The sequence below is a fragment of the Pelodiscus sinensis genome, chromosome 3 (assembly GCF_049634645.1).
Source record: "Pelodiscus sinensis isolate JC-2024 chromosome 3, ASM4963464v1, whole genome shotgun sequence".
NCBI classification, from domain to species: Eukaryota; Metazoa; Chordata; order Testudines; family Trionychidae; genus Pelodiscus; species Pelodiscus sinensis.
Window position 1 is genome coordinate 110,188,107 of NC_134713.1, and position 21,991 is coordinate 110,210,097.

Consider the following 21,991-nt stretch of genomic DNA (forward strand, 5'->3'; position numbering starts at 1 on the left):
CAGTTATGATATTACATCATATGGTAAGGGGTTTTCCATCTTTGCTTATCCAACCACAAGGCAGCTGGCATGGGACATCAGCTTGGTCCTCAGATGTCATATGAGGCCTCCCTTTGAATACTTGTTCCTTTCCATATCTATTACTAAAACTGTATTTCTAGTAGCCATCACCTCCACTAAAACAGTGAGTGGGGTAGAGTTGTTCTCATGGCATACTTTAGTCTTCTTTAAGACTAAGGTCACCCTGCGACAGCATTCCAAGTTTCTGCAAAGGTATCTTTGGAATTCCACATAAATCAGCCTATATACCTTTCAGTTTTCTTCCCTAAACCACACTGGGATAAAGGATAATATGACATTATATACTTGTGAGCTCATTAGGGCGTTAGTATTTTTCTTAATAACTAGGTCCTTTAAGAAATCGCCCAGATTATTTTTCTTCAGTCCGGACAGGGATGTAAGAATTTAGTCATTTAAATGGGTAATCAATAAGCTCATGTTTATCAGTTACCAAAACGGCTACCTGGAAATGGCTATATTAGAGGCAGCAGTATGGGGCGGCAGGTGGGAGCAGGGTGGCAGGCAAAAGCCCATGTGTGCCAGGAGCTGGCTGCCCCTGCATGTAACCACTGAAATATTCAGCAGTTACATTCTTATTCGGTTACATGCATTTTAACATCCCTAGTGGGGACAGAACTAAGGGATCTCCAATTTCCACACACAAATTAATGTTCAGCCTCCCTGTAGCATATTGACTATGAGATCTGTCTCTATTTTAGTAGGCTTTAAGAATGTTCCCATCATGCAAATATATAGAGTCATGATTTGACAGTCCATTCATAAATTTTCTGAACACGCTGTCATTCATGCTTTAACTTCATGCCATATTTGATTCTACTGTTTTATCTTTGATCTTAGAATTGTTTCCTTCTGTAAAAGATATTACTTGATAGTCACCTGTAGTGGAGTACCTAAAGAGACACTACTCACAGAAAACAAGATTACTTTCTCTGTGCAGGAACTGTGTGGTTCTTCAACATATCCACTCTTCTCTTAATCTGCTTGAGAGTTCTTCACAGAATTCTCTGCTGTAGTGAAGGAACTGAGGGTGGTTTGCACATTCAGTTCTATGTAGCCTCTGTGCAGGGTATGAGGCTGTGGGGAACTCATGAGTGGGCCAAATGGACAGTGCAACCTAAAGTCTCTGATCTGAGGCACCTTGGGCGCAAGCGCACCTTAAGTGGAACACCAACAGGGAAACATATCTAGAAGAACCACAGTAATTGCACAGGGTGAGTAACCTTTTTTTAGCCTACTAAATCATGATATTTTTGAAGCATTGTCAAGTTATCAATATTTCCACTGAAATATTTAAATACTTCAATTTTTAAATGGAAGGTGACGGAATTATAAAAGAAAAACAAAGTAGGTTTTCAATTGTTAAAAAACAGTGTTAGGGGAAAAAAAAGAAATTCCTTTGAAATCCTTCTCTGCTCAACTTACCTTTCCTTTTTCCTTTCTTTCTCTGTTCTTTCCCCACTATCTTCCTTTCCTGTAGGTTATCAAAATTCTAGTTCCTGAACTAAGTATAATATATAAATATGTATTTGTATTGATTATTTTATGTTTAAAACAGAATATGAAAAGATATGATGGCATTCTCCCAGTGTTCATTCAAATAGTTTAGATATTCTTGCTCACCTATAGTGAGGCAATGAAAGTATATTTTAAAACATTTTCTGACTCTACAGTAGAGAGGCAAGTTGCAGTGGCTTCTTTGCTGGCAAATGTTTATGTCCATGAAGTCTGTAAACTACTTGTTCTTAAAGTTAATCACGTATATATTTGCAGGCCTACGGTCTAAGTATTAATTATAGGGCCAAGTTGGAGAAGTTCTATCAATGTAATTTGGACAGAATGTAGCCCTAAAGAACTTAGTAAGTTAATAGTCCTGTAGCACCAAGCTCATGATACCATTTTTTGCTAGTCTCTAAGGTGCTGCAGGACCATTTGTTGTTTTTTAAGTTTTTTCTGTTACAGACTGACATGGTTACTCCTTTGAGTAGGGTGACCATCTGTCCGTTTTTTCTGGGACAGTCCTATTTTTAAGGGCTGTTCTTGGCATCCTAACTTGCTTTTTTTAAAAAAGGGCATTAGTGTGCCTTATTTTTCCTGCAGCAGGGGCAGGGAGGAGCTGCCATTACTCAGGGCTTCAGCCATTGAATTTATAAAACCTCAATTTTTTATTTACCGGAAGCTGCTGCAGAATTTCCAATCTACCCAGGCAGAACCTTGATTATAATTACCACTTTGAGTTAACAGCAATTGTAATCAATTTATTTCTTTTTCAAAGTCATTAAATAATGTAAAAATTTATAATTTCTGGATTTTTTTTTCTTCCTCTCCCTCCCCCGAAAAAAAAAGATTCCAGTAACTCCAGCTGTGCCTGCTGTTAGTTTAGTTCCACCAGCATTTCCTGTAACAATGTCTGTCCCGCCTCCTGGCTACAGTGGACTTCCACCACCTCCATTCTTGCGGGCAAGTTTCAACCCTTCCCAACCACCTCCTGGTAAGTGACCGTTTTAACTAATTGTATAAGTACATCCATGCTAACATCTTAAACATATGTTATGCCCTCGGATTATTTCTGATTTAGAGATTCAGGTCAGTAGTCTTAGTAAATTCTTCATATTTTCAGTCTGGTTTTAAAAATCAAACTTTAGTTTGCAGATTTATTCGTATCTAGTTTTTTTTTTTTTTAACTGAAACATTTGATTGTTAGTTGAAACTAACTGTTCATTTGAGTATTGCTTGTGTAAATGGCCACTTAAAGAGGTACATATACATTTTCTGGGTTAAAGTTGGAACCAGTAACAAAGGCTGATTCTCTTCCCATGCCACTGATACTTGCCAGTTTGCAATCTTTTTCCTGATTAGTGCAAATTAGTGAGTTTTTATCATAGTATTTTTATTAGAGTTGGCCATTCTATTCAGTTATTTTGCATTGTTCATGTAGGTTTTATGCCTCCTCCGGTTCCACCAGTGCCACCGCCTGTTGTTCCACCACCTGTTGTTCCATCAGTAGTCCCAACATGTGAGTTGTCTTTTTTTAAGAATGCTAATTTTGTATTAATAAAAACTAGCTACTTAATGTACTAATTTGTACTTCAAGTGGATTGATTTAATTCAGCAAGTAAAAAAAATCTTGATTTAAACAAACAATTTTAGTATGGTTTTGTATTTTGTAACTTTTTAGTTTCTTAAAGAAAAGTTGATTCTCCTTATCTGCAGAATAAACCTGATTGATCTGCAACTAAATAAAGTCTTTACATTACATTTGGTTATTTTGTTAACCAGGAAGATAACACTAAATCAGTAATCATTTATTTAAGCATTCATATAGCTTAATTTTCATTTATTTAGATTCTTATTTTTTACATTTATATTATGATAGAAAATGGTGGCTGATGCATTTCTTATTAAAGTTTATCTTGTGATTTGTGTCTCAGTATTTTGGAAATGCTAATTCAATTAATGTATAGAAAATTTTTTTAAATATTTTTTAATTAAATAAAACTACCTAAAATATGTGGGGTGCATAAGGAAAAAAAGCATATCGCAAAATGTCCAAATATTGAAAAGCAAACTGATTTATTAAACAAAGTGATTATTGAATTGAGCTGATTGTTTCTGGTCACCATTATACTTCAAAATTATAGAACAAGTAAATCTCATCCTCTTTCATCTGGTTTTATTTATAGCAAATGGAAGAAGAAAACAAGCTTTTCTTCATTTTCAACTCTCAGTTGTTGTTTTTCTTTCAGTTTGAATGCAGTAGTCATTGAATTGAACTAGTGGAATAAACTGAAATGAAGAAAATATTCTCTGCATTTGCAGAGGGAGGATACTGCCATCAAAAGCTGGTGTAGCACTTCAGAAAACTGTGATTCCAGAAGCTTAGGCAGTATCACTTTCCACAAATTGAATGGTTCAAACTTTCTTTAATTTTCAGCAGTTAACATGTACTGTTCAGTATTATTGTTTTAATTTACTTTAAATTATTTTATAAATAATGGTAAGTTTAGGTCTCAATATATAGTTTCATAATTTCAGATGTAGTTTTAAATAGCTTTATTTTAAAATATCCTGTATTTTTAATTTAAATAATATGATTTTTAAATTTAAAAATAAAACTTGATTTTTATCCCTCCTGTTCTCAATGCAAATTCTGGTAGATACAGGGTTGTATGGGGTATTTGTGTGCTGTATTCACCATTGTATTTAGAACAAGTTTATAGTGCATAGGTAAGTTGGTATAATAATATTAATAAACAGAACATTTAATATTTTCTCAGCAGTCATTGAAGAAATTATTTGAAAATAATGTATTGTTCATGCATATATTGTTTAATTGAGAGTTGTATAAGTGGCCAAATTACATCCATTAAGCAAATTATTGTTTTCTTTCAGTCCTTGAATTAGACTGAATAATGAAAATAATACATAACTTTTTCAAGTTGGCTCCATTTAATTGTTTGAATATCAAAGCTAGTTGAAACCAGTATTTTTTTCTGTATTAATTCATAATCTACTACTTAAGAGTGAAGCATTGGGAAGCTTATATTTAAGGATTTAAAATATTTTTTGAAAAGTAGTTTACTCCAAAGTGAACAATATTGTTAGTTTTTATGAACATATTTCATTACATACTCTAACAATAAAGTATCTGCTGAATTAACTTTTGCAACATAGTTTAAGAAATACTGAGATGATTTTTATTCTGTATTTTTTTCCCTTCAGCTCTAGTGCAGCCTCCCCTATCCATTACTCAAGAGGCAATGAAAGATGTTTCTTTTGGTAGCCTTGTTTTACCAGTTGGCACCATGTCTAGTGGTCTAGCCACTCCAACATTATCAACAGGAAGTGTTTTTAACCCTCTTCCAAGCAGCAAACCAGAGTCAGAAGAAAAAGGATCACATCTTGCAGACATTCAGATTTCTTCCAGTGAAAACAACAGATCTGGTAAGAAACGTATACTTACATACAGTGCTTTTTGTTTTGTTTTTGTTTAAAAAAATAAATAAATTAAAGTGCGGTACTCCAGGGGAAAAGTTGTTGAGCACCAAAAAAAAAAAAAAAAAAAAGCAGGGTGGGGCCAGCTGATTGTCAGACATTTACATACAGAGGTGCCAGTACGCTCCGTTCTTTCCGGGCAGTACCATCACAAATAAAGCACTGCTTACATATATGTTGACTCTATAAATACAAGTTTTTAAGTCAACCCACGTGCATTGTGTTAACCCATTCAAGTGTTGGAAGTTTTCTGTTCAGCATGCTCTTGGATTTTGGATTTGATCAGTGAAGAGTTACCAGTAATGAGTGTTTTTTAGAATCTCCGTTTTCCAGTAGGTAATATCCTCAGTGGATGAGAAATTAGTACATGGTTTTAAGCATTCATTCAGAAATGTCCACATTTTCTTAGTAGGTTTAGTGAGCATGTAGTTTTCCGTGCACCTTAAAACTTTCGATTCAGTCTTTACTATGTGAAGACGTCAGGGGTGAAATTAGGGGTGTAAATGAATAGTTGAATATATTATTAACTGATAAGCCTAGGCTTATTGGTTAATCTTCTGATGCAGAGGCAGCAAGGCTGGGGGAAAGCAGGAGCTGGTGCTGGAGACAGCTGGCTTAAAAGCCAGTTACCCCCAGCACCGGTTCCACAGATGCTGCCTGCCCCCTCCTCCGCCAGTGCTGTTGTCTCTATCAGAGACAGCAGCATAGGGGGCCAGGGGAGGCTGCAAATAGAGGCTGCTTTGCAGCGGCAGCCCCTGTCCGTAGGGTCAGTCCCAGTTCCCCATGGGTAGAGGCTGTTTTGCAGTAGCCTCCCCCTACACTCCCTACAGCAGCTTCTGTCCATGGGGAGCTCAGATTCCCCCCTCTCCCCACGAAGAGGGCTGCTGCCACCCCTGTCGTGTGGTTCAATTTATTTTAGACCCAAGGGAATCAGTACACACCAGGGCTACTTAACCACTTTCTTATTTATTGCAAGCTTTAAGCAGTTAATACAGTTGTTTAAGTTTGACAAGCCTTAAGCACAATTACTATACAATTTAAACCTTAAATACTATAAATGCTAAAGCAATTACAGCGCAAAGCAATGCAAAAGCAATTACTAAAAGATCTACTATATACAATAATAAAGCCTAATTCACTTACGCTTCACCCGTATGCTATCTACAGTACCAGGCAGGTGGTCCCATGCATAGGAATGCCACCACTGATGTAACCAATGTGAAGGGCTTAATCACTTCTAGTTACATTGAGGAGGATGTGTGGGTTAGTCTTGCCCATTCCCTCCCGTCGATTGTTCTTGCTAAGCCCAATTTATAGCAAAGCGAAACTTGGTCATTCTAATAATATTTACCAATTGATTACATATTGTGTAGCATATGTAAAATGCCCAGTGCCCCTATTTGGGGTACATCTTGCTGTTCAGGATGTAACTGCTATGTGTGCAGTTGACAGTTTCATGGCTGCATCTGTACTTCTTTGCTTATCAGAAACAAGTACCAGTACAAGGCCGCTTGTCCTGTGTTCTTGATATGGTCTCACATACCCTGCTTAATCTGTATTTTTATGCAAAACAATGCCTGACTCTTGGGCCCTGCCTGAGTGCTTTGGTGAACCAGACTTGAAATAGGCCCGAAATCCACACTTTGGACAAGGCAGACATCCCCATTTATTGCCATGGCAGGGTGGTGAAGGCTCTCACACCCCCTGCTCTGCTGCCTCTGTATCAGTTGTTTTTTACACTGGCTCCCCTTGCAGACCAGTTCCCACCTGGCACCTCACGCTGCTGCCTCTGATAAAGGATATTAAGGACTAATCGACTAGCTCACAGCGGGGACTCTTGTACATTTCAAAGGAAGAATGTGGAAATTCCATCAACTACTCGACTAGCCAATTAACAGATACTTAATATCCTTACCTTTGATACAGAGACAGTAGCACGAGATAGCAGATTCCTGGGGAATATAGAATAGTCAAACAATAATATTTAATGCAGTTACTCGACTATTCTATTATCCAATATCTGACATCACTAATTAAAATATTATTTGTATTGTAAACTGTTTAGTGTCACATTTAATTTTTTCAGTCTACTAAATATTGTTATTTCATTTCAGTTCAAAATGATGTCTCAAGCAGCTCCGGACTCACGGGAGGAGTGCAGCCACCCAGTGTCTCAAGCAGCTCTGGACGTGCAGGAGGAGTGCAGCCACCCAATGTCTCAAGTAGCTCCGCTCTTGTGGGAGGGGTGCAGCCATCCAGTGTCTCAAGCAGCTCCACACTTGCGGGAGGAGTGCCGCCACCCAGTGTCTCCAGCAGTTCTGCCCTTGCAGGAGGAGTGCTGCCACCCAATGTCTCAAGCAGTTCTGCACTTGCAGGAGGAATGCCACCACCTGGTGTCTCAAGCAGCTCTGGACTTCTGGCAGGACTGCCTCTGCCGAACGTCTCAAGCAGCTCTGGACTTCTGGCGGGACTGCCGCCACCGAACGTCTCAAGCAGCTCTGGACTTCTGGCGGGACTGCCGCCACCAAATGTCTCAAGCAGCTCTGGGCTTTTGGCGGGACTGCCGCCACCAAATGTCTCAAGCAGCTCTGGACTTCTAGTAGTACCACCACCCCATGTCTCAAGTAGTTCGGGACTTCTGGGGATGCAGCATCCAGCAGGTGTTCAAAACATACACCATTTAAGTATTAGTAGTCAAAGGATGCCTGGAATGCCTCTCTTAGATATCCGTCCAGGACTAATACCCCAGTCACCCGGACCAAGATTTCCATTAATACAGCCTGGAATACCACCACAGCGCAATATCCCTCCTCCAACGATCCTTGACCCATCCCTTCATCCACCACCTAGAGGTCCTTTTCCTCCTCCGGGAGATCTTTTTAACCAAACAGAAAGACATTTTGGGACACCTGGAAGACAAAATGTTGATAACATTTCTAATCCAGAAAAAAGGTTACCACTTGGAGGTGATGGCATTCAACAGGAAGGAGACAGAGACTATCGCTTTCCACCAGTGGAAAACAGAGAGACTCTTAATAGGCCATCCCCAGTTGATGTCAGGGATTCTATCGGACGGCCACCAGTAGATCCAAGAGAGGGTCTAGGAAGACCTCCAATAGATGGAAGAGAACATTTTGCAAGACCACATATAGATCTGAGAGAAAATTTTGGAAGACCAAGTGTGGATAATATTGGTCGAAGAGAGCATTTTGGTTTCAATTCAGAAAAACCTTGGGGACAGAGAGGAGATTATGATGAAAGAGAACACAACATTTTCCCTATCTATGGTGCTCCTAAAAATTTCCATGAAGATAGAGAGAGATTTCGGCATATAAATTACAGATTTGATAATAGAAGTGGTCCGAACTGGAACAGGGGATTTGAACAAGACGCTCACAGAGATTTTGATGACCGCAGAAGGCCCTGGGAAAGACAGAGGGACAGGGATGACAGAGATTTTAATTTTTGCAGAGAAGTAAATGGAAACAGATTTGGAAGAGACAGAATTCAGAACAACTGGATCCCTCCTCCACATCCAAGGGTTTTTGAATATTTTGAAGGGGCCACTTCACAGCGCAAAGCTGATAATATACCCCAGGTAAATGGTGAAAATACAGAGACAGAAAGTCAGCCACCAAATGTGCAAGTGCAGAATGATCCAGAACTTTATGAAAAACTAGCATCTTCAAGTGAGATAAACAAAGAGAAGAGTGACACAGAAGCTGATATAGAAAGTGAACCAGTGGTAGAAAGCACAGAAACTGAGGGGACATAATCATCACTCAGTAGGTAAAAGATACCTTTTGTAAAGTTGTCATCTCTCTGTAATAGATAAATGGCTGACTGGACCTTAGCAGTTCACTTTTGTCTGCCAGAATTAAGTTAATCTGATGTTCATGTTCTTCTTTCACTTAAATAACTGTACAACTGACTTGTGTAGAACACTGTTCTTAATTTGAACATGGTAGGTAAACATTTTTTATTTCTCTGATAAAACACAGACTTGCCCCCAGTTGCTTTTAATGTCACAACGATGAATAACAGCTTGTCAAACAAAGACTTCCTATGGAAGAAAATGGAATTTTTTAGATACTACCATTAGGTTGGCTGTGGAAATTGTTATACTTGAAAGCAGGTGCTGGTGTATCTTGTCCATGTTTTTAGGCTGCTGCAGAATTTTAAATATAGACAAAGCTGTGAATATTACATGTTCCTGAAATTTGGCAAAAAAAAAAAAAAAGAAAAAAGAAGGAAAAGAAAAGAAAAAAAATAGTCCTGTTTATTTTAAGGAGCATAATACAGAGATTAAAAGTGATTTTGTAAAATCTACACTATAGTCTCTGTTTTCTCTAAAGTCAGTGTCTGTGATATGTTCTACGTACTGCAGTGGGTTAAAAAATGATAAAAAGTACATTTTAATGTTGGGTGCATTTTGTTTTTAGATGCCAATAAAACATATTTGTTTGATAACAGTGTTCTAGGTATTGTATTTTTTTTAAAAAAAAACTTACAAGTTATGAAAACGTGGATCAGCTATGGTATATGCTTTAGCTAGTTGTTGCAAAAGGTTTATATTACTCTTGTAAGACCAATGCAACAATTATATGTGCTAGAAAGAAGCATATACTTTTATATTGAAAATCATGCAGTCACATTAGTTTATGTATATAACATGTATGTAAATACTTGTGTAAACTGTAAGTAGATATCGCTGTTTCTTGTGCGTGCCTGTGGGTTGTGCACACAGAATAATGAAGACAGGTTAATAAAATTGAAATGAAATTAGGTTATAAAAATAAGTCTTTCACCTTCTTAAGGTAGCAAGATAATTAGATGTTAGGTGTTAATTTGATTAAATAAATCAAATTTACATTTATAGGTACTCTTCTTATTACTTTTAGAAGGCGAAACAAATGAGAGATACTGTAAGGATATACAGTAGGAATTTAATTTTTTAAAAAATGTAGATATGCATGAAGCCAAAATTGAAGCAAATGTTTGCCTTGTCTTATTTTGTAATATACTTGGTGTTCTGGATAGATAGTGGTAGAATTAAAGTACTTTGTGGTTATTTGCTCGCAGTGAATCTATGAAGTCCAGAATGTTGCATGAAAAGTATAAAGCTGTTGTTGGTTTTTCTTGAAAAAATCTACATGTGAATAGAAAAAGTGAGCTTGGTGCTTTGGAGGCTTAATACTGAAATAGAACTTCTGAGTTGAAATGTTGAGATGAATTGGCCTCCTAGGTAATCCAGTTGCACTGCTCTCTTCTGTTTCATCTGTTTTGCTTGCATTTTTTTTTTCCAACCAGAGGTGGAAGATTTGGTGATCTAGTAATGGAAGATTTTCAGCTTCTCCCATTTGCAGTGTATTTATTCTCTTCCTTCCAAAAAAATTCCTTGAGTCCAATGCATCCTCAGACTCAGTTTTGAGAGAGAATTTTCTCTTTCAGTAAGTTCTGAGAGTCGATATTATGTTCTGTAGAACAGAAAATATTTAATTCATGGAAATCTGAGTTGGTCTTTACATTACAGAATCCTAATTTATCTGTAGTTTGTATTGTGTTTAAAAAAATTCCCAAAGGATATGAAGTGTGAGGATGTCACTTGGGTGTTCAGCTGTAGTGCATAAGGATACATCTGGACTGACAGAGAGGTTATATATTATACTCTTTTTTTTCCTGGTGACCTGGTTCTGTTCCTCAATTATCAGGATTTTTATTTTAAAAGCCCCCAAAATTGCTTTTGTAATTGAAAATATCTTTTTTAAAAGCTTGTATATGAATCATATTACACCTAGATTGCAAGTAGTAATAATATTTAGTATTAGGAAGCAGTGAGATTCAAGTGCATTAAATAAGCAGTAGCAGGTAACAGGAGCATCCTGATATACTGGATACCAGAATGTGCCTGGGGACTTTGGGTTTCACTGTGTTTAGGGCAAAAATACCTTCAAATGCAGACTGTACAGATCAAGGAACTGCATCAGTGTTGGGCCTTATAGCCTTCCAATATACACTAATCAGGCGTGTATGACTTAGTGACTGAACACACAGAATGGCTGTACCGTACTTTAAGTTACTCATTTCCTTTCTTTTCAGTTGGATAGTGCTTTGACATTTTTAAGTTAATAGTTGTACATGGAAAAAGGTTATTCTCATGGATTTTGCAAATGTTCGTAACAAAATACAAATATTTCCAATAGCATTGCTTTCACCATTGTGTGTTACACAATGAAACAAAAAAACAAGATAGAAAAGTTAATCTTCCTTGCCTTTTCTTAAATTGAGATTTGCAGTATGTTCATTGTTTGCAGTAGGATGGTGCACCACATGGTGAGAGAATTTAAACAATTCAGTTGGCAAGGCTATATAACCTGGTCACATTGCCATTTGCTTGTGCATGTTTGTTGGGTCAGGGAAAACATGTTGACTCTCTGCAATGTATATTTATTAGACCTAAGAGCATAACTGTGTTAATATTTTAATCTGTTGTGTAAACGTCTTTTAAAATTTAATAAATTGGCTACTGTACTTAGTGTAGATGTATACTGTACTATTACAGTTTCAAACAGATTATTGTGTAGAATAAAAATTTATTGTATACAGAAAAATAGTCTTTAGCTGCATCATGTTTCCAGTTAGAACTTTTTTCAGACCTTCTAATTTTAGTAGTGTCTAATCATAGAAAAAGAGCCCCAAGAGTAAAGCATTCACAATATAAGGAAAGGGTCTAAATCACTTCTTTATTAGCAGTTAAAATAGCAAGTTGTAGCTGTTTAATCTTGTCACTGAAAATGTTTCTTTGAATGTTCACAAGAAAATGTTATCCTTTTACAAGAAAAGAATATTCTACGCTCTTGAGCTGTTCTTGACAGTGAAGATATTTGCCACATTCCAACAATTAAAGAACCTGATACATGAGACTGCTTACATTTTGATCTGCATAACTAACATAGAATATGCATGTTTTTAATTTGAAAAAATGTAAATTTAAATGTCAAAGATTAAAATTTTCATGTTTAGTTGAAAACCTTATTCAAATCCATTCAGACATGCAAAATGTTCCTTTTTTGGACATTCTGTGTCCTCTTCCATTCTTTGCATTGTGATTTGTGAGAGCAGATTTCTGTGTCCATATCAGTCTTAGTGTAGGATCATGGCCTTGATTTGGTATGGTGAGATCGTATGTATGCTGACATTATTTTCTACAAGCCTTAACATGCAATTATTTTAAGCTTTTAAGTGTGAGGTAGGACATTTTTAGACAAATTTAGAATTTGTAAAATTCTGAGATCCTTTAGCAAATTAATCTGTCAAAAATACCTGTTAATTTAAAGGGTTCTGTTTATGAAGGTGCTATTTGAGAGTATTGGTCCTATAGTTTAATCTATAATGCACATAGGTGGGCATCACATTTAAGTATCTTTTTAAAGATTTTGAGATAGCCTGTGGAGGAAATTCATAACATAATGCTTGTGATAGATCAACTTACTGATCAAATTTGAAAGTATACAGAGGTTCCACATGCCTGAAAAGGTTTTAATTCATTTTCTGGATTCTAAATCCAGTGGGCCTCACATATTTCACTCACTTTATCTTCAGAACTGCAAAAATTGAATGCCAAATTTCCTACATTCACATTTAGAAATAGCAATTAGTGATAGTACCCTTCCCCCGCATTATAATAATTAAACTAAAAATGAATGTATTTCACTTTGTAAACCTGATCAGTTTTTAAAATGAGGCTGTGCGCATCATTAGGGGTTTTTTTAATGTACGTAATAAAGGGCACAATGATTTTTGCTTTCCTGTTTAAAATGGTTATAAGTGTTTCTTTTAGTGTTACATAACCTACTTTTTTTCTAACACATGCAAGGAGTTCTCTGGACTTATGCAAATAGATTACATTTTGGCATATTCCTATTTCCTGGATGCTTATTTTCAGTCTTGTGTTAAGCAAACCACTATTGGAAGGTGACGGACACTTGGCCTTTATGAATTTTCAGTTTTTGAATCAATTGCTTGATTCAATATCTTGACACATCCTGTTATAAATATGAAAATGTTTAATCAAACAGGAATGTCAAAAGTATATTTTCTGTTTCCCCTTCATACTGTAATAGAAGCCTGGTATGGGAATCAGAATGGTGGCTGAGAAAATAACTGGTTGACAGAATATCTTAATCATAACCATTTGCTCCCCTGTTTAAAGGAAAAAAAGAAGTTTGATGCAGATGGTGTTCGTTTTTGATAGGTTTAACTATATTCTGTATTCATATTATGCAGTGCTTTTGACTCTTCATGATAAATTGTTTTGTTCATTTTGAAGATAAGGTGTGAAGAAAATGCCACGTAGAGCTTGTAAAAATTGAAGAAAACTTTTAACATCTTTTTAAACAACTGACCTCCAATAAAAGAATCTTCTCTGAAATGGGTTTTTAGGTGATGATGATCTGGCTTGTTTAAAACACCTAAAGTAGTTATTTTGAGGTCGGTACTCTATAACATTTGATTTGCCTTAAAATTGTATCCTTTTGTAGCCTACACACACAAATTGGCATGATGAAGAAAAGTAACTAAGATGAAAGTCCAACTCATACCATCTTTTAGGGCCAAAGATTAGAAGGGAGGGAAATGTTTGATTTACTCATTAAACAAACATGAATTTGTTACACAACTTACGTTTTTTTCAGTTTGTTTTTTGAAGTAGTTAAAATATTTGATTTTATAAGGTCAGTGATAACAGTTGTCATTGGTATCCTGACTTTCAGAATTTACAGAATAAATTTTAAATATTGGGGGATTAATTTAACTTTCCAATTTTTTTCTTCGTGCTATTAGATACAATCATATTCATATACCTACACATTTTTTCCTATATGACTAAGTAATCTCAGATACTACTTCTGTACTTGTTGTTCTGTCAATACTTCATTTTTCTTCTATATGGATTTTTCCTGTGTATCTATCCAAATCATAACACACATGATGAGAGTTAAAGCTACCATACATCTGATGTTTTCCAGTGAACTTCGAAACATTTGCATGCTGCTAGTCAGAGGAATTTAACCTCTTTATGAAATGAGAGCAAGACACATAGGTGCAAGGCTACTTAATCTAGATAGAGCACATCTGCATTGGGGTTGTAACTGTATAGCTATATTGATGTTCAAAAATTTCCAATATAGACAAGTACTTCACTAGTGAAAAAACTCATTTATCAATCCTGGCCAGTGTTAGTAAAAATTGAGTACATCAGGGAAGGAGCAGACTTTGTGTCTGAGTCTAATTTTCCAGTCGAAAGTGAGATTGTGGTGTATAGTATGATCTAGAAAATTGGGAATTGGAGCCCTGCTATCATGGTGAGATCAACATTAAAAATACTTATCAGCTAAATAAATGATTCCAAAATACATAATCATTTTTTTCCATTTCCCCCTCCTTCCAAAATAACCCTACCATTACTCTTTAAATTGATCAAAATATTATATTTATCACACAAGTTATTCTAGTTACGCTGTTAATGAGGTAATTGGGGCCTGAGTGCCTCCCATTAAAGGAATATAAAGTATATGGTTTAAGTTAGCAGTATAGTCAAAGGAACACATTACTAGCTCTGGGAAATATGAGGTAGGATTCTTGTGGCCTTCATAGTATTTCTTTCTAAAAAATATCATTAGCTGTTGGACATCAGTCCAATGTTTTCTCTTGGAATATGTAAGAGGCTTGATCATAACTATTCTGTCACTAGAGAAATGTATTAAAAGTCTTACCAAGAATACCTTATGTTTTATAGTTTGTTAAAGTTTCAAGTAGTTGGAAATACAGGCACTCTCCGAGTTACAAACATCTGATTTATGAACATCTGTACATACAAACAAAAGTTCACCTGCAGCCTCAGGAGAGTAGGCAAGAGGTGTGGATGGTGGCAAGCTGCACAAGTGTTGGCCAAAGGATTCTGGAGGATCGGGGGTGATTGCTTCTCCAAAGTCCTCTGATCTGCACTTGTGCTGCTTGCTGTCTCCTGGTGAACGAGGGCTGGGTATAGCCCACTGGGGGAAGAGGCAGCAGCACCTGGGGGATGCTCAGAAATCCCCTTCAGAATCTCCATCCACTTCCTCATCCTCATTTAATTAAACCTGTCCCTCAAGCACCAGCATTCAAAGTTAAATAAAAAATACTTTGTTTCTCATTTTTAGTATTTATTAAAGGTCCAGGAAGGTAGTTTATACTCCAATTTTTTTTTTGTTGATAAACTTGACGCATTTTAAAAATGAATATTTGACAATATCAGCTGTATGAGTTCTTGGTTGATTCTCATTAGCTGTTCCTGAATAGTTACTGATAAAGACAATTGCTTCATTTTTATTAAATATATGCTCAATACATTCAGAAAGAGCCCCATATTAGTTCATTGTTAAGGATGAGATTTTAATTGCACATCGGTTTATGGAATTCACAATTAAGTTTCTGATTAATCAATTCTGCTATTATAATTTGCAGTTTTTCCTCATTACATTGTATTCATAAAAACTGGGACCTTTATTACATGACCACAAAATATTTTATGAAGTAATACCAAAAGATACAGATTGCATATGGGGCTTAATTAGATAAAATATTTTTAAATGCTCTATTCAGTTTGCAATCTTTTTATATATGAATAGTGGGGCAAAGTTAAAGTTGTGGAAATTATAACTTTGGGGTAAACACAATCAACCTAATGTATATTTTGTTTAAAGAAAAATTAAAAGCTATTTTTACAAAATACTAACATTTTTAGTGATTAGTTTTCAAATGTCTAAAAATGTTTGAATTTGTCTTGCAGCATTCTTTTGAAGCAAATCTTTATGCTGAACACAAACAAGAAATTTAAATTAGATGTAATTCTTTGGTAAAATTATAAGCTTCCAAGAATAAATATTTAAGATTCAAATGCCATCTTATCTATTTCTGTAACAAAACATTGAAATAAATACACTCAGTTTTGGTAAAAACAAATAACTTTAAGTGCCTGATACACTGACACTGGAGAACTCAGACACCCAAGAAAAGAAGTGAAGACATGTATGATTAGGGTTGCCAGATGGTTTCAACAAAAATACCGGACACACTTGACATTACATCACAATCTACATTACATCTTACTTAGAAAACATCGGACATTTATAGTTTCTCAATTTATTTTCCAAACAGAAAGCTCAAATACTGGACTGTCTGGTTCAAAAACGGACACCTGGCAACCCTATGTATGATGAATATGTTGAACTGAAGAATGTATACAGAAATGTTTTTTCTCTTGAGTGAATCAGTCCCCAGACCAAGCTCAGAGTACTAATTCAAGTGCTGACCTGAGGATAGTTTGATCTGTTACCCTATTCATTTCTTACATCAGTAGTTTCACATTTAAATAAGCCACTGTCTAGATGACAAGTTGAAAAGTTGCAAGTATTTTTACTCAGAGAGAAAGTATCTGAAATATTTCCTACATGGTAGACAAGCAGTTTTTACTAAATCTCATAAACTACCAATCTGACTTTTAATTGCTGAGTTAAGTACACCAAAAATAGAGACAACTCCACTGAATTTGTGCTGCCTATGCATTTAAATTGTATTGTACTTTACATATAACTTCTAAGTTTAGCAAGCTCTGTAAATAAAATTTAACTTCACATAATTTAACTTCTTTTCATTTGCCTTATGTTTCTATAAAATTACAGTGCTGTTTCATTGGCTTTAATTTAAAAACAATTTGTGAAAACCGTTTTAAGTCAATGGGAGTTCTTCCTTTGACTTTAGAGGGTCCAGAGTTTCACGGAGTTTTCTGTGCCTTAGTTTCTTCTCCAACAATTACAGAAATACAGCTGGAGAATTAGTTGGTTCTAATTTCATTGAGTGACTTCTTTTTCTTTGTATATGAAGGAGGCAATACAAAATAATCCCCCCAGCTACTTTCATGTTGTTACTTACAGCCAACCTTGCCTTTTAAAGATTATATCAAGACTGATAGTAGAAAAAAGAAGTCCAGTTTTACCAAGAATGTCTGGAAAAATTGCCAATTAAACATTTCCTCGTCCAGTTCTTACTGAACCACAAATAAAAATCCCATAGCTGGAGCTATACTTAAACCTTCCTTCCATTTCTGAAATTTTGGAAGTTTGTGCTCAAGCCCTAATGCCTACCAAGCATGTTTCTAGGAGAGCAACCCTGAAACTTCCAGTGCTCAGTTCTTTCTTCAGGGTGCAAAATGTAAACCTTATTTTCTCCTGTGGCTTGCTGATACGTTAGTTAATTTCTATCTCAAAAAGGGTTGTGGTGTATTTAAACAGCCACATACTTAGATATCTAAGTTAAGGTTGGGACTTAAGTCTTAAGTACAGTTTATACTAGGAATCGGTTTCTCTACAAGGGATTTAATAGATTGTTGATTATGCACAACATTTTCTTTCTCTTGGTGGCTGGGCTCTTGGCTTTTTATGCAGCTAAGCAAAATGAGCAGTGGTCTTAAGTCCAGTCTACTACCTTCTCTCCCTTTTTTCACCCTTGCTAACAAGCACAAGTCTGTTGCTGTTACCACTATAGAAGCTGGGGACTTCTCCCACACAGCACCCCTAATCTCAATGTAGACTTCAAAGAACTACTTCTAAGCAGATAAATGTATCACTTTCCTATAATAGTCTGCTCCTTTATTTGTATCTCTTTTCTGAAATCTCCTGTTTCATGAACATGTTTCCTATAACTCAATTATCAAGTATCTAAATTTAAGGTAGTACGCCTCTGGAGAAATTTGTTACGTTTTTAACATAAAAACAACAAGGAGTTCTGTGGTACCTTAAAGACTAATGTTTATTTGGGCATAAGCTTTCATGGTCTGGAACCCACTTTGTCAGATGTGTTGGGTTTCAGCCTACTAAAGCTTATACCCAAATACATTTCAAATAGATGCCTTAAACTGAACATGTTACATAATCTCTCTCACATCCATTTAAGTAAACATTGCAAAGCTTTACCCATCAGTTTGGGGAGTATGACAATCATTCTATATTCATTAATGATTCCGTTTACATTGAAAATCCTTTTAAAGATGTTCAAATATTTGTCAATGTAATTGGTTTCTCTATTTATAGGCACAGCTTGACTCAGCTGTATGATCGCTTGTAAGCAATCCAGTATGCTGGAGTGAGGAGCCTCTCCTCTTTCTTGCCTCTCTTTCTCAGACTTTTTTTATCCTCTAGCTCCACTGCTCTTTGGGCAACTTCGAGTGTTGCATCTCTGCCTCCCACTTTTACTTTTTCTGCCTTCAGTTTTTGCTCTGCCTTATTTGCAACTCACTTTCTTAGGCCTCCTGGTCCTTTTCACAATTTCCTGTTTACTGGTTCTCTAATATGACCAGTTTAACCTTTATGGCTGCCTCTCTGGGACTGGTACTCAACTAGCTTCCCAGTCTCAAGCCCTCTGGCTGGATCATTTTCGCTCTTCCTGCTGTTTATCACGATCCATGACTAGAGATCTCATCTCATCTACATTTCTCCTTCCAGCATTTAAACCACAGCATGAACAGAGTCTTTCTAAATAGCATCTGTTAAATTTAGCTTATATCTCTGGTTTACTCCTTTTGTTCTGTTTCCCCTTCCAAAAATAAACAAAAATAACAAACTGTAAATTTTCTTTTATTTCCAGCTTTCTCACTTGTTAATCTCTCTGTATTTCTCTTCTTTGGTCTAGATGTGGTTGGAGAGTGATCCTTAGCAAACCAAAAAACTGGAAGTACAATCTTTTGCCAATGCCACTGTGATGTTTCCTGATGGGTTAACCAGGGTTTTGAGACGCCATAGTAGTACCAGCCCTTAGCTCAATGATCTCCAATCTTTTTAACCATAGCATCACCTTTTAAATTTAAGTGCAATGTAAGATCTATCTCAAACCCAAATACGCTTGCCCCACTCCCTCCACCCCTTCTCCAAGGCCTCACCTTGCTCATTCCACCCCCCTTCTCCCATCCTCCCTCACTTTCACCAGGCTGGGGTAAGGAGTTGGGGTGCAGGCTCTGGTCATGGGCCAGGGAGTCTGGGTTGTGGGAGGGGCTCCAGACTTAGCCCAGGGTGGGGGATTGGAGTCCAGAAGGGGTTTCAAGGTGCAAGCTCTGGGAAGGAGTTTGGGTGCAGGGGGACTCGCATCTGGCGCAGGAGGTTGGGTGTAGGAGGAGGTTCAGGGCTGGGACAGGATTCAGGATGCAGGCTCTAGCTGGGCACTATTTAACTGAAACGGCTTCTGGGAGGTGGAACAGTGGAGTTAAAGCAGGCTTATTCCTGCCCTGACCTTGCACCACTCTTGAAAGCAGCTGGCATGTACAGCAATGGCTCCATGGTGCCATGTGCTGCCCCTCATTTACAGGCACTGAGCCCACAGCTTCTACTGGCCACGGTTCCCTATTATCAATCAGTGGAAGCTGTGGGAATGGTGTCTTTAGCCAAGGACAGCATGTGGAGACCCCCTGCTCTGCGCCTCTGGGGCTGCAGGGACATGCCAACCACGTCCAGGAGCAGCAATTACCATAGGGATAATTACTCCAGACATGACAGGTTAGGCATTTTAAAACTCATTCCTCGAAGAATTACATTTAAGCATAAGAGAGAAATGAAAATTATGAAATGCACAGACCAGTCAAAACCCCAACCTAGGCCACTTTGCAAGCAGTAAAAGAAGTAACAACCCCCCACGTGTGTTGGTTCGGGAGATGAGAGAGAAGGGCAATGTGCATTTGTGAGAGTGACAGAGACACAGAGTATGAGAGCATGATGAGAGATTCTCTCTGTGTGGAGATAGGGGACGGGACTTGGGGGAGGAAGGACACCTTCACATCAGCACCCTTCTGCTTTTCCCACCCAGCACCCCGCTCCCTCACACATACAAGCAGGAGGCTCCCAGCGGGGTAGCCTCAAGGCAGACAGCAGGAGCAGCATGACAGTGGGGGAAGGGGTAACTGAAGTGCCAGCACTTTATAGCTTCCTGGCTAAACAAGTCAAGATCACCTTTCACAGGCTCCAAGATCTACCAGTAGATCCCGATCTACTGGTTGGTGACCACTACCTTAGCGTCTCCCTCACTGCCCCTGCCACCATTAGCACAAGTACTCTCCTCTGTCTCTGCAGTCTCTATCACCTAAGCAAGTTAGCTATAGGCACACTGCAACCCTGAGCATCTTGAAGGGTGCAACCATTATTTCACTGGACATTCAGGGTGTATCTACACAGCAGGGCTTAACTCAAAATATGCAAATTGAGCTACATCAGTTGTGCAGCTTATTTTGAAATTGGGAGCATCTACACAGCACTTGTTTCGAAATAGAGCACTCTTCCTCCAACTTCCCTTACCTCTCGTACAGTGAGGGTTACAGGAGTCAGAGTAAGAAGTCCTCCAGCTTGACGGTATTTCAACATTATTTCTAAATCACTTCCTGCTCTGTAGACTAGTTATTTTGAAATATTGTTGCTGTGTAGATGTACCCTCAGTGTGTACTCAGCCACTGCTCATCAAACAAACAGCACTTAACTTCTGCTTGCTTTCTCTATGAATAAATATATTATAACTGAAATTCAAACAGTAGGATTAATGGAAACAAAGGCCTACATATACAAAAATGATGTGTTCTAAAGCATATGCATATTACCTAGTATGTGGAAGTTTGTCTAGTTATGCTGCTGCTTACTTAAAGTCCTCCTCACAGCTGTTTTCAATCAGGATGACTGAGACCTTCCTTTCCTGGAAGGTTGGCATAAGGTATTCAATGCCAGCTACATAGAATATGTATCTGGAGTCGGCTTACTTTAACCCGAGATGGGCGGTGTCCCCATAGTGGGAGGCCAATGGGAGTAAATGCTCCCATTGGCTTCTCTTACTCTTCACGACTGTGAGGAGTACAGGTACTGGCCGGAGCTGCCCTCAGCATTCAATTTAGCGGGTCTATACTAGAACATGCCAGAACATCACTCTCCGGTGTGGCATCCTAACGATGTGCCTCTTGCAGCTTGTCTCTAGATAAGTATGCCAGTGTGTGTCTGCACCTTTAGGCTAGACCAGTCCTTTACTCTTTTCCTGTAAACAGGATTTCCCCCCCGGTTTTCAGCTGTTTAATTTCTTCTCTTGAAGTCCCAGCAAACTCTTAATTAGTATTGTAAGATGCATAATACATAAAGACACACAAAAGTGAGTGAGATAGTGTCTTTTATTAGACCAACTTCTGTTGGTGAAAGAGACATGCTTCTGAGCTATACAGGACCTGAAGAAAAGCTCTAGCTCAAAAGCTCTCTTAAACTAACAGAAGTTGGTCTATTAAATGGTATTACCTCACCTACCTTGTTTTAATATCCTGGAACCAACATGGCTACAATAATTCTGCAAATAATACATAATGTTCCTCTAGGGAACCAAGAGTCTACATTCTTCTTTTTGGTGGAACCTGTTTTATAGCATGCTATTTCAGAGGACCTGCCATTAACTCTTCCTAAGAACATAATTTTATGTTTATATATTATACACACACACACACACACACACACACATCCCCTTACATTTTATCTACACTTACGTTTTGCAAAGATTATGTTGACCAGCACGACACAGGCTTTCACTAGAGAACCATTTACATGATAAGTTTTGGTAAACATGTATGTAAATACTAGACTCAGGGATTTCCTGTAACCCTTGTGCTCTCTGCCAGTGAGCATCAAGAGATCCTTGGATGTCATGATTTCACAAAAGTGAAATAATTCCTCACCCCACAGAATTGTACTCCAAGGACCAAGAAATAATTATTCCCCTTTATTCAGCACTGATAATGCCTCACTGACTAGTTCTGGGTGCCACAGTTTGGGAAAGATGTGATTAAATTTGAGATAATCCAGAGGAGAGCAACAAA

At 37.4% G+C, this 21,991-nt stretch overlaps 1 protein-coding gene across 6 annotated transcripts in view; it reads left to right on the forward strand.

Annotated features, from left to right (window-relative positions):
* Nucleotides 1-21,991, forward strand: part of SCAF8 (SR-related CTD associated factor 8) — a 206,604-nt gene that overhangs the window by 70,614 nt on the left and 113,999 nt on the right. For 3 of the 6 annotated variants that reach the window (XR_012902730.1, XM_075924488.1, XM_075924487.1), the window contains exons 17-20: nt 2,425-2,569; nt 3,017-3,094; nt 4,801-5,022; nt 7,188-8,862. Coding sequence is in view for 5 of the 6 variants with exons in the window: in XM_075924488.1 (XP_075780603.1) it covers nt 2,425-2,569; nt 3,017-3,094; nt 4,801-5,022; nt 7,188-8,848 (2,106 nt within the window). In the remaining variant the exon portion in view is untranslated. Of the gene's footprint in view, nt 1-2,424; nt 2,570-3,016; nt 3,095-4,800; nt 5,023-7,187; nt 9,546-21,991 lie in introns of those variants that run through there. The other 3 variants (XM_075924486.1, XM_075924489.1, XM_075924490.1) reach the window with 1 other exon arrangement.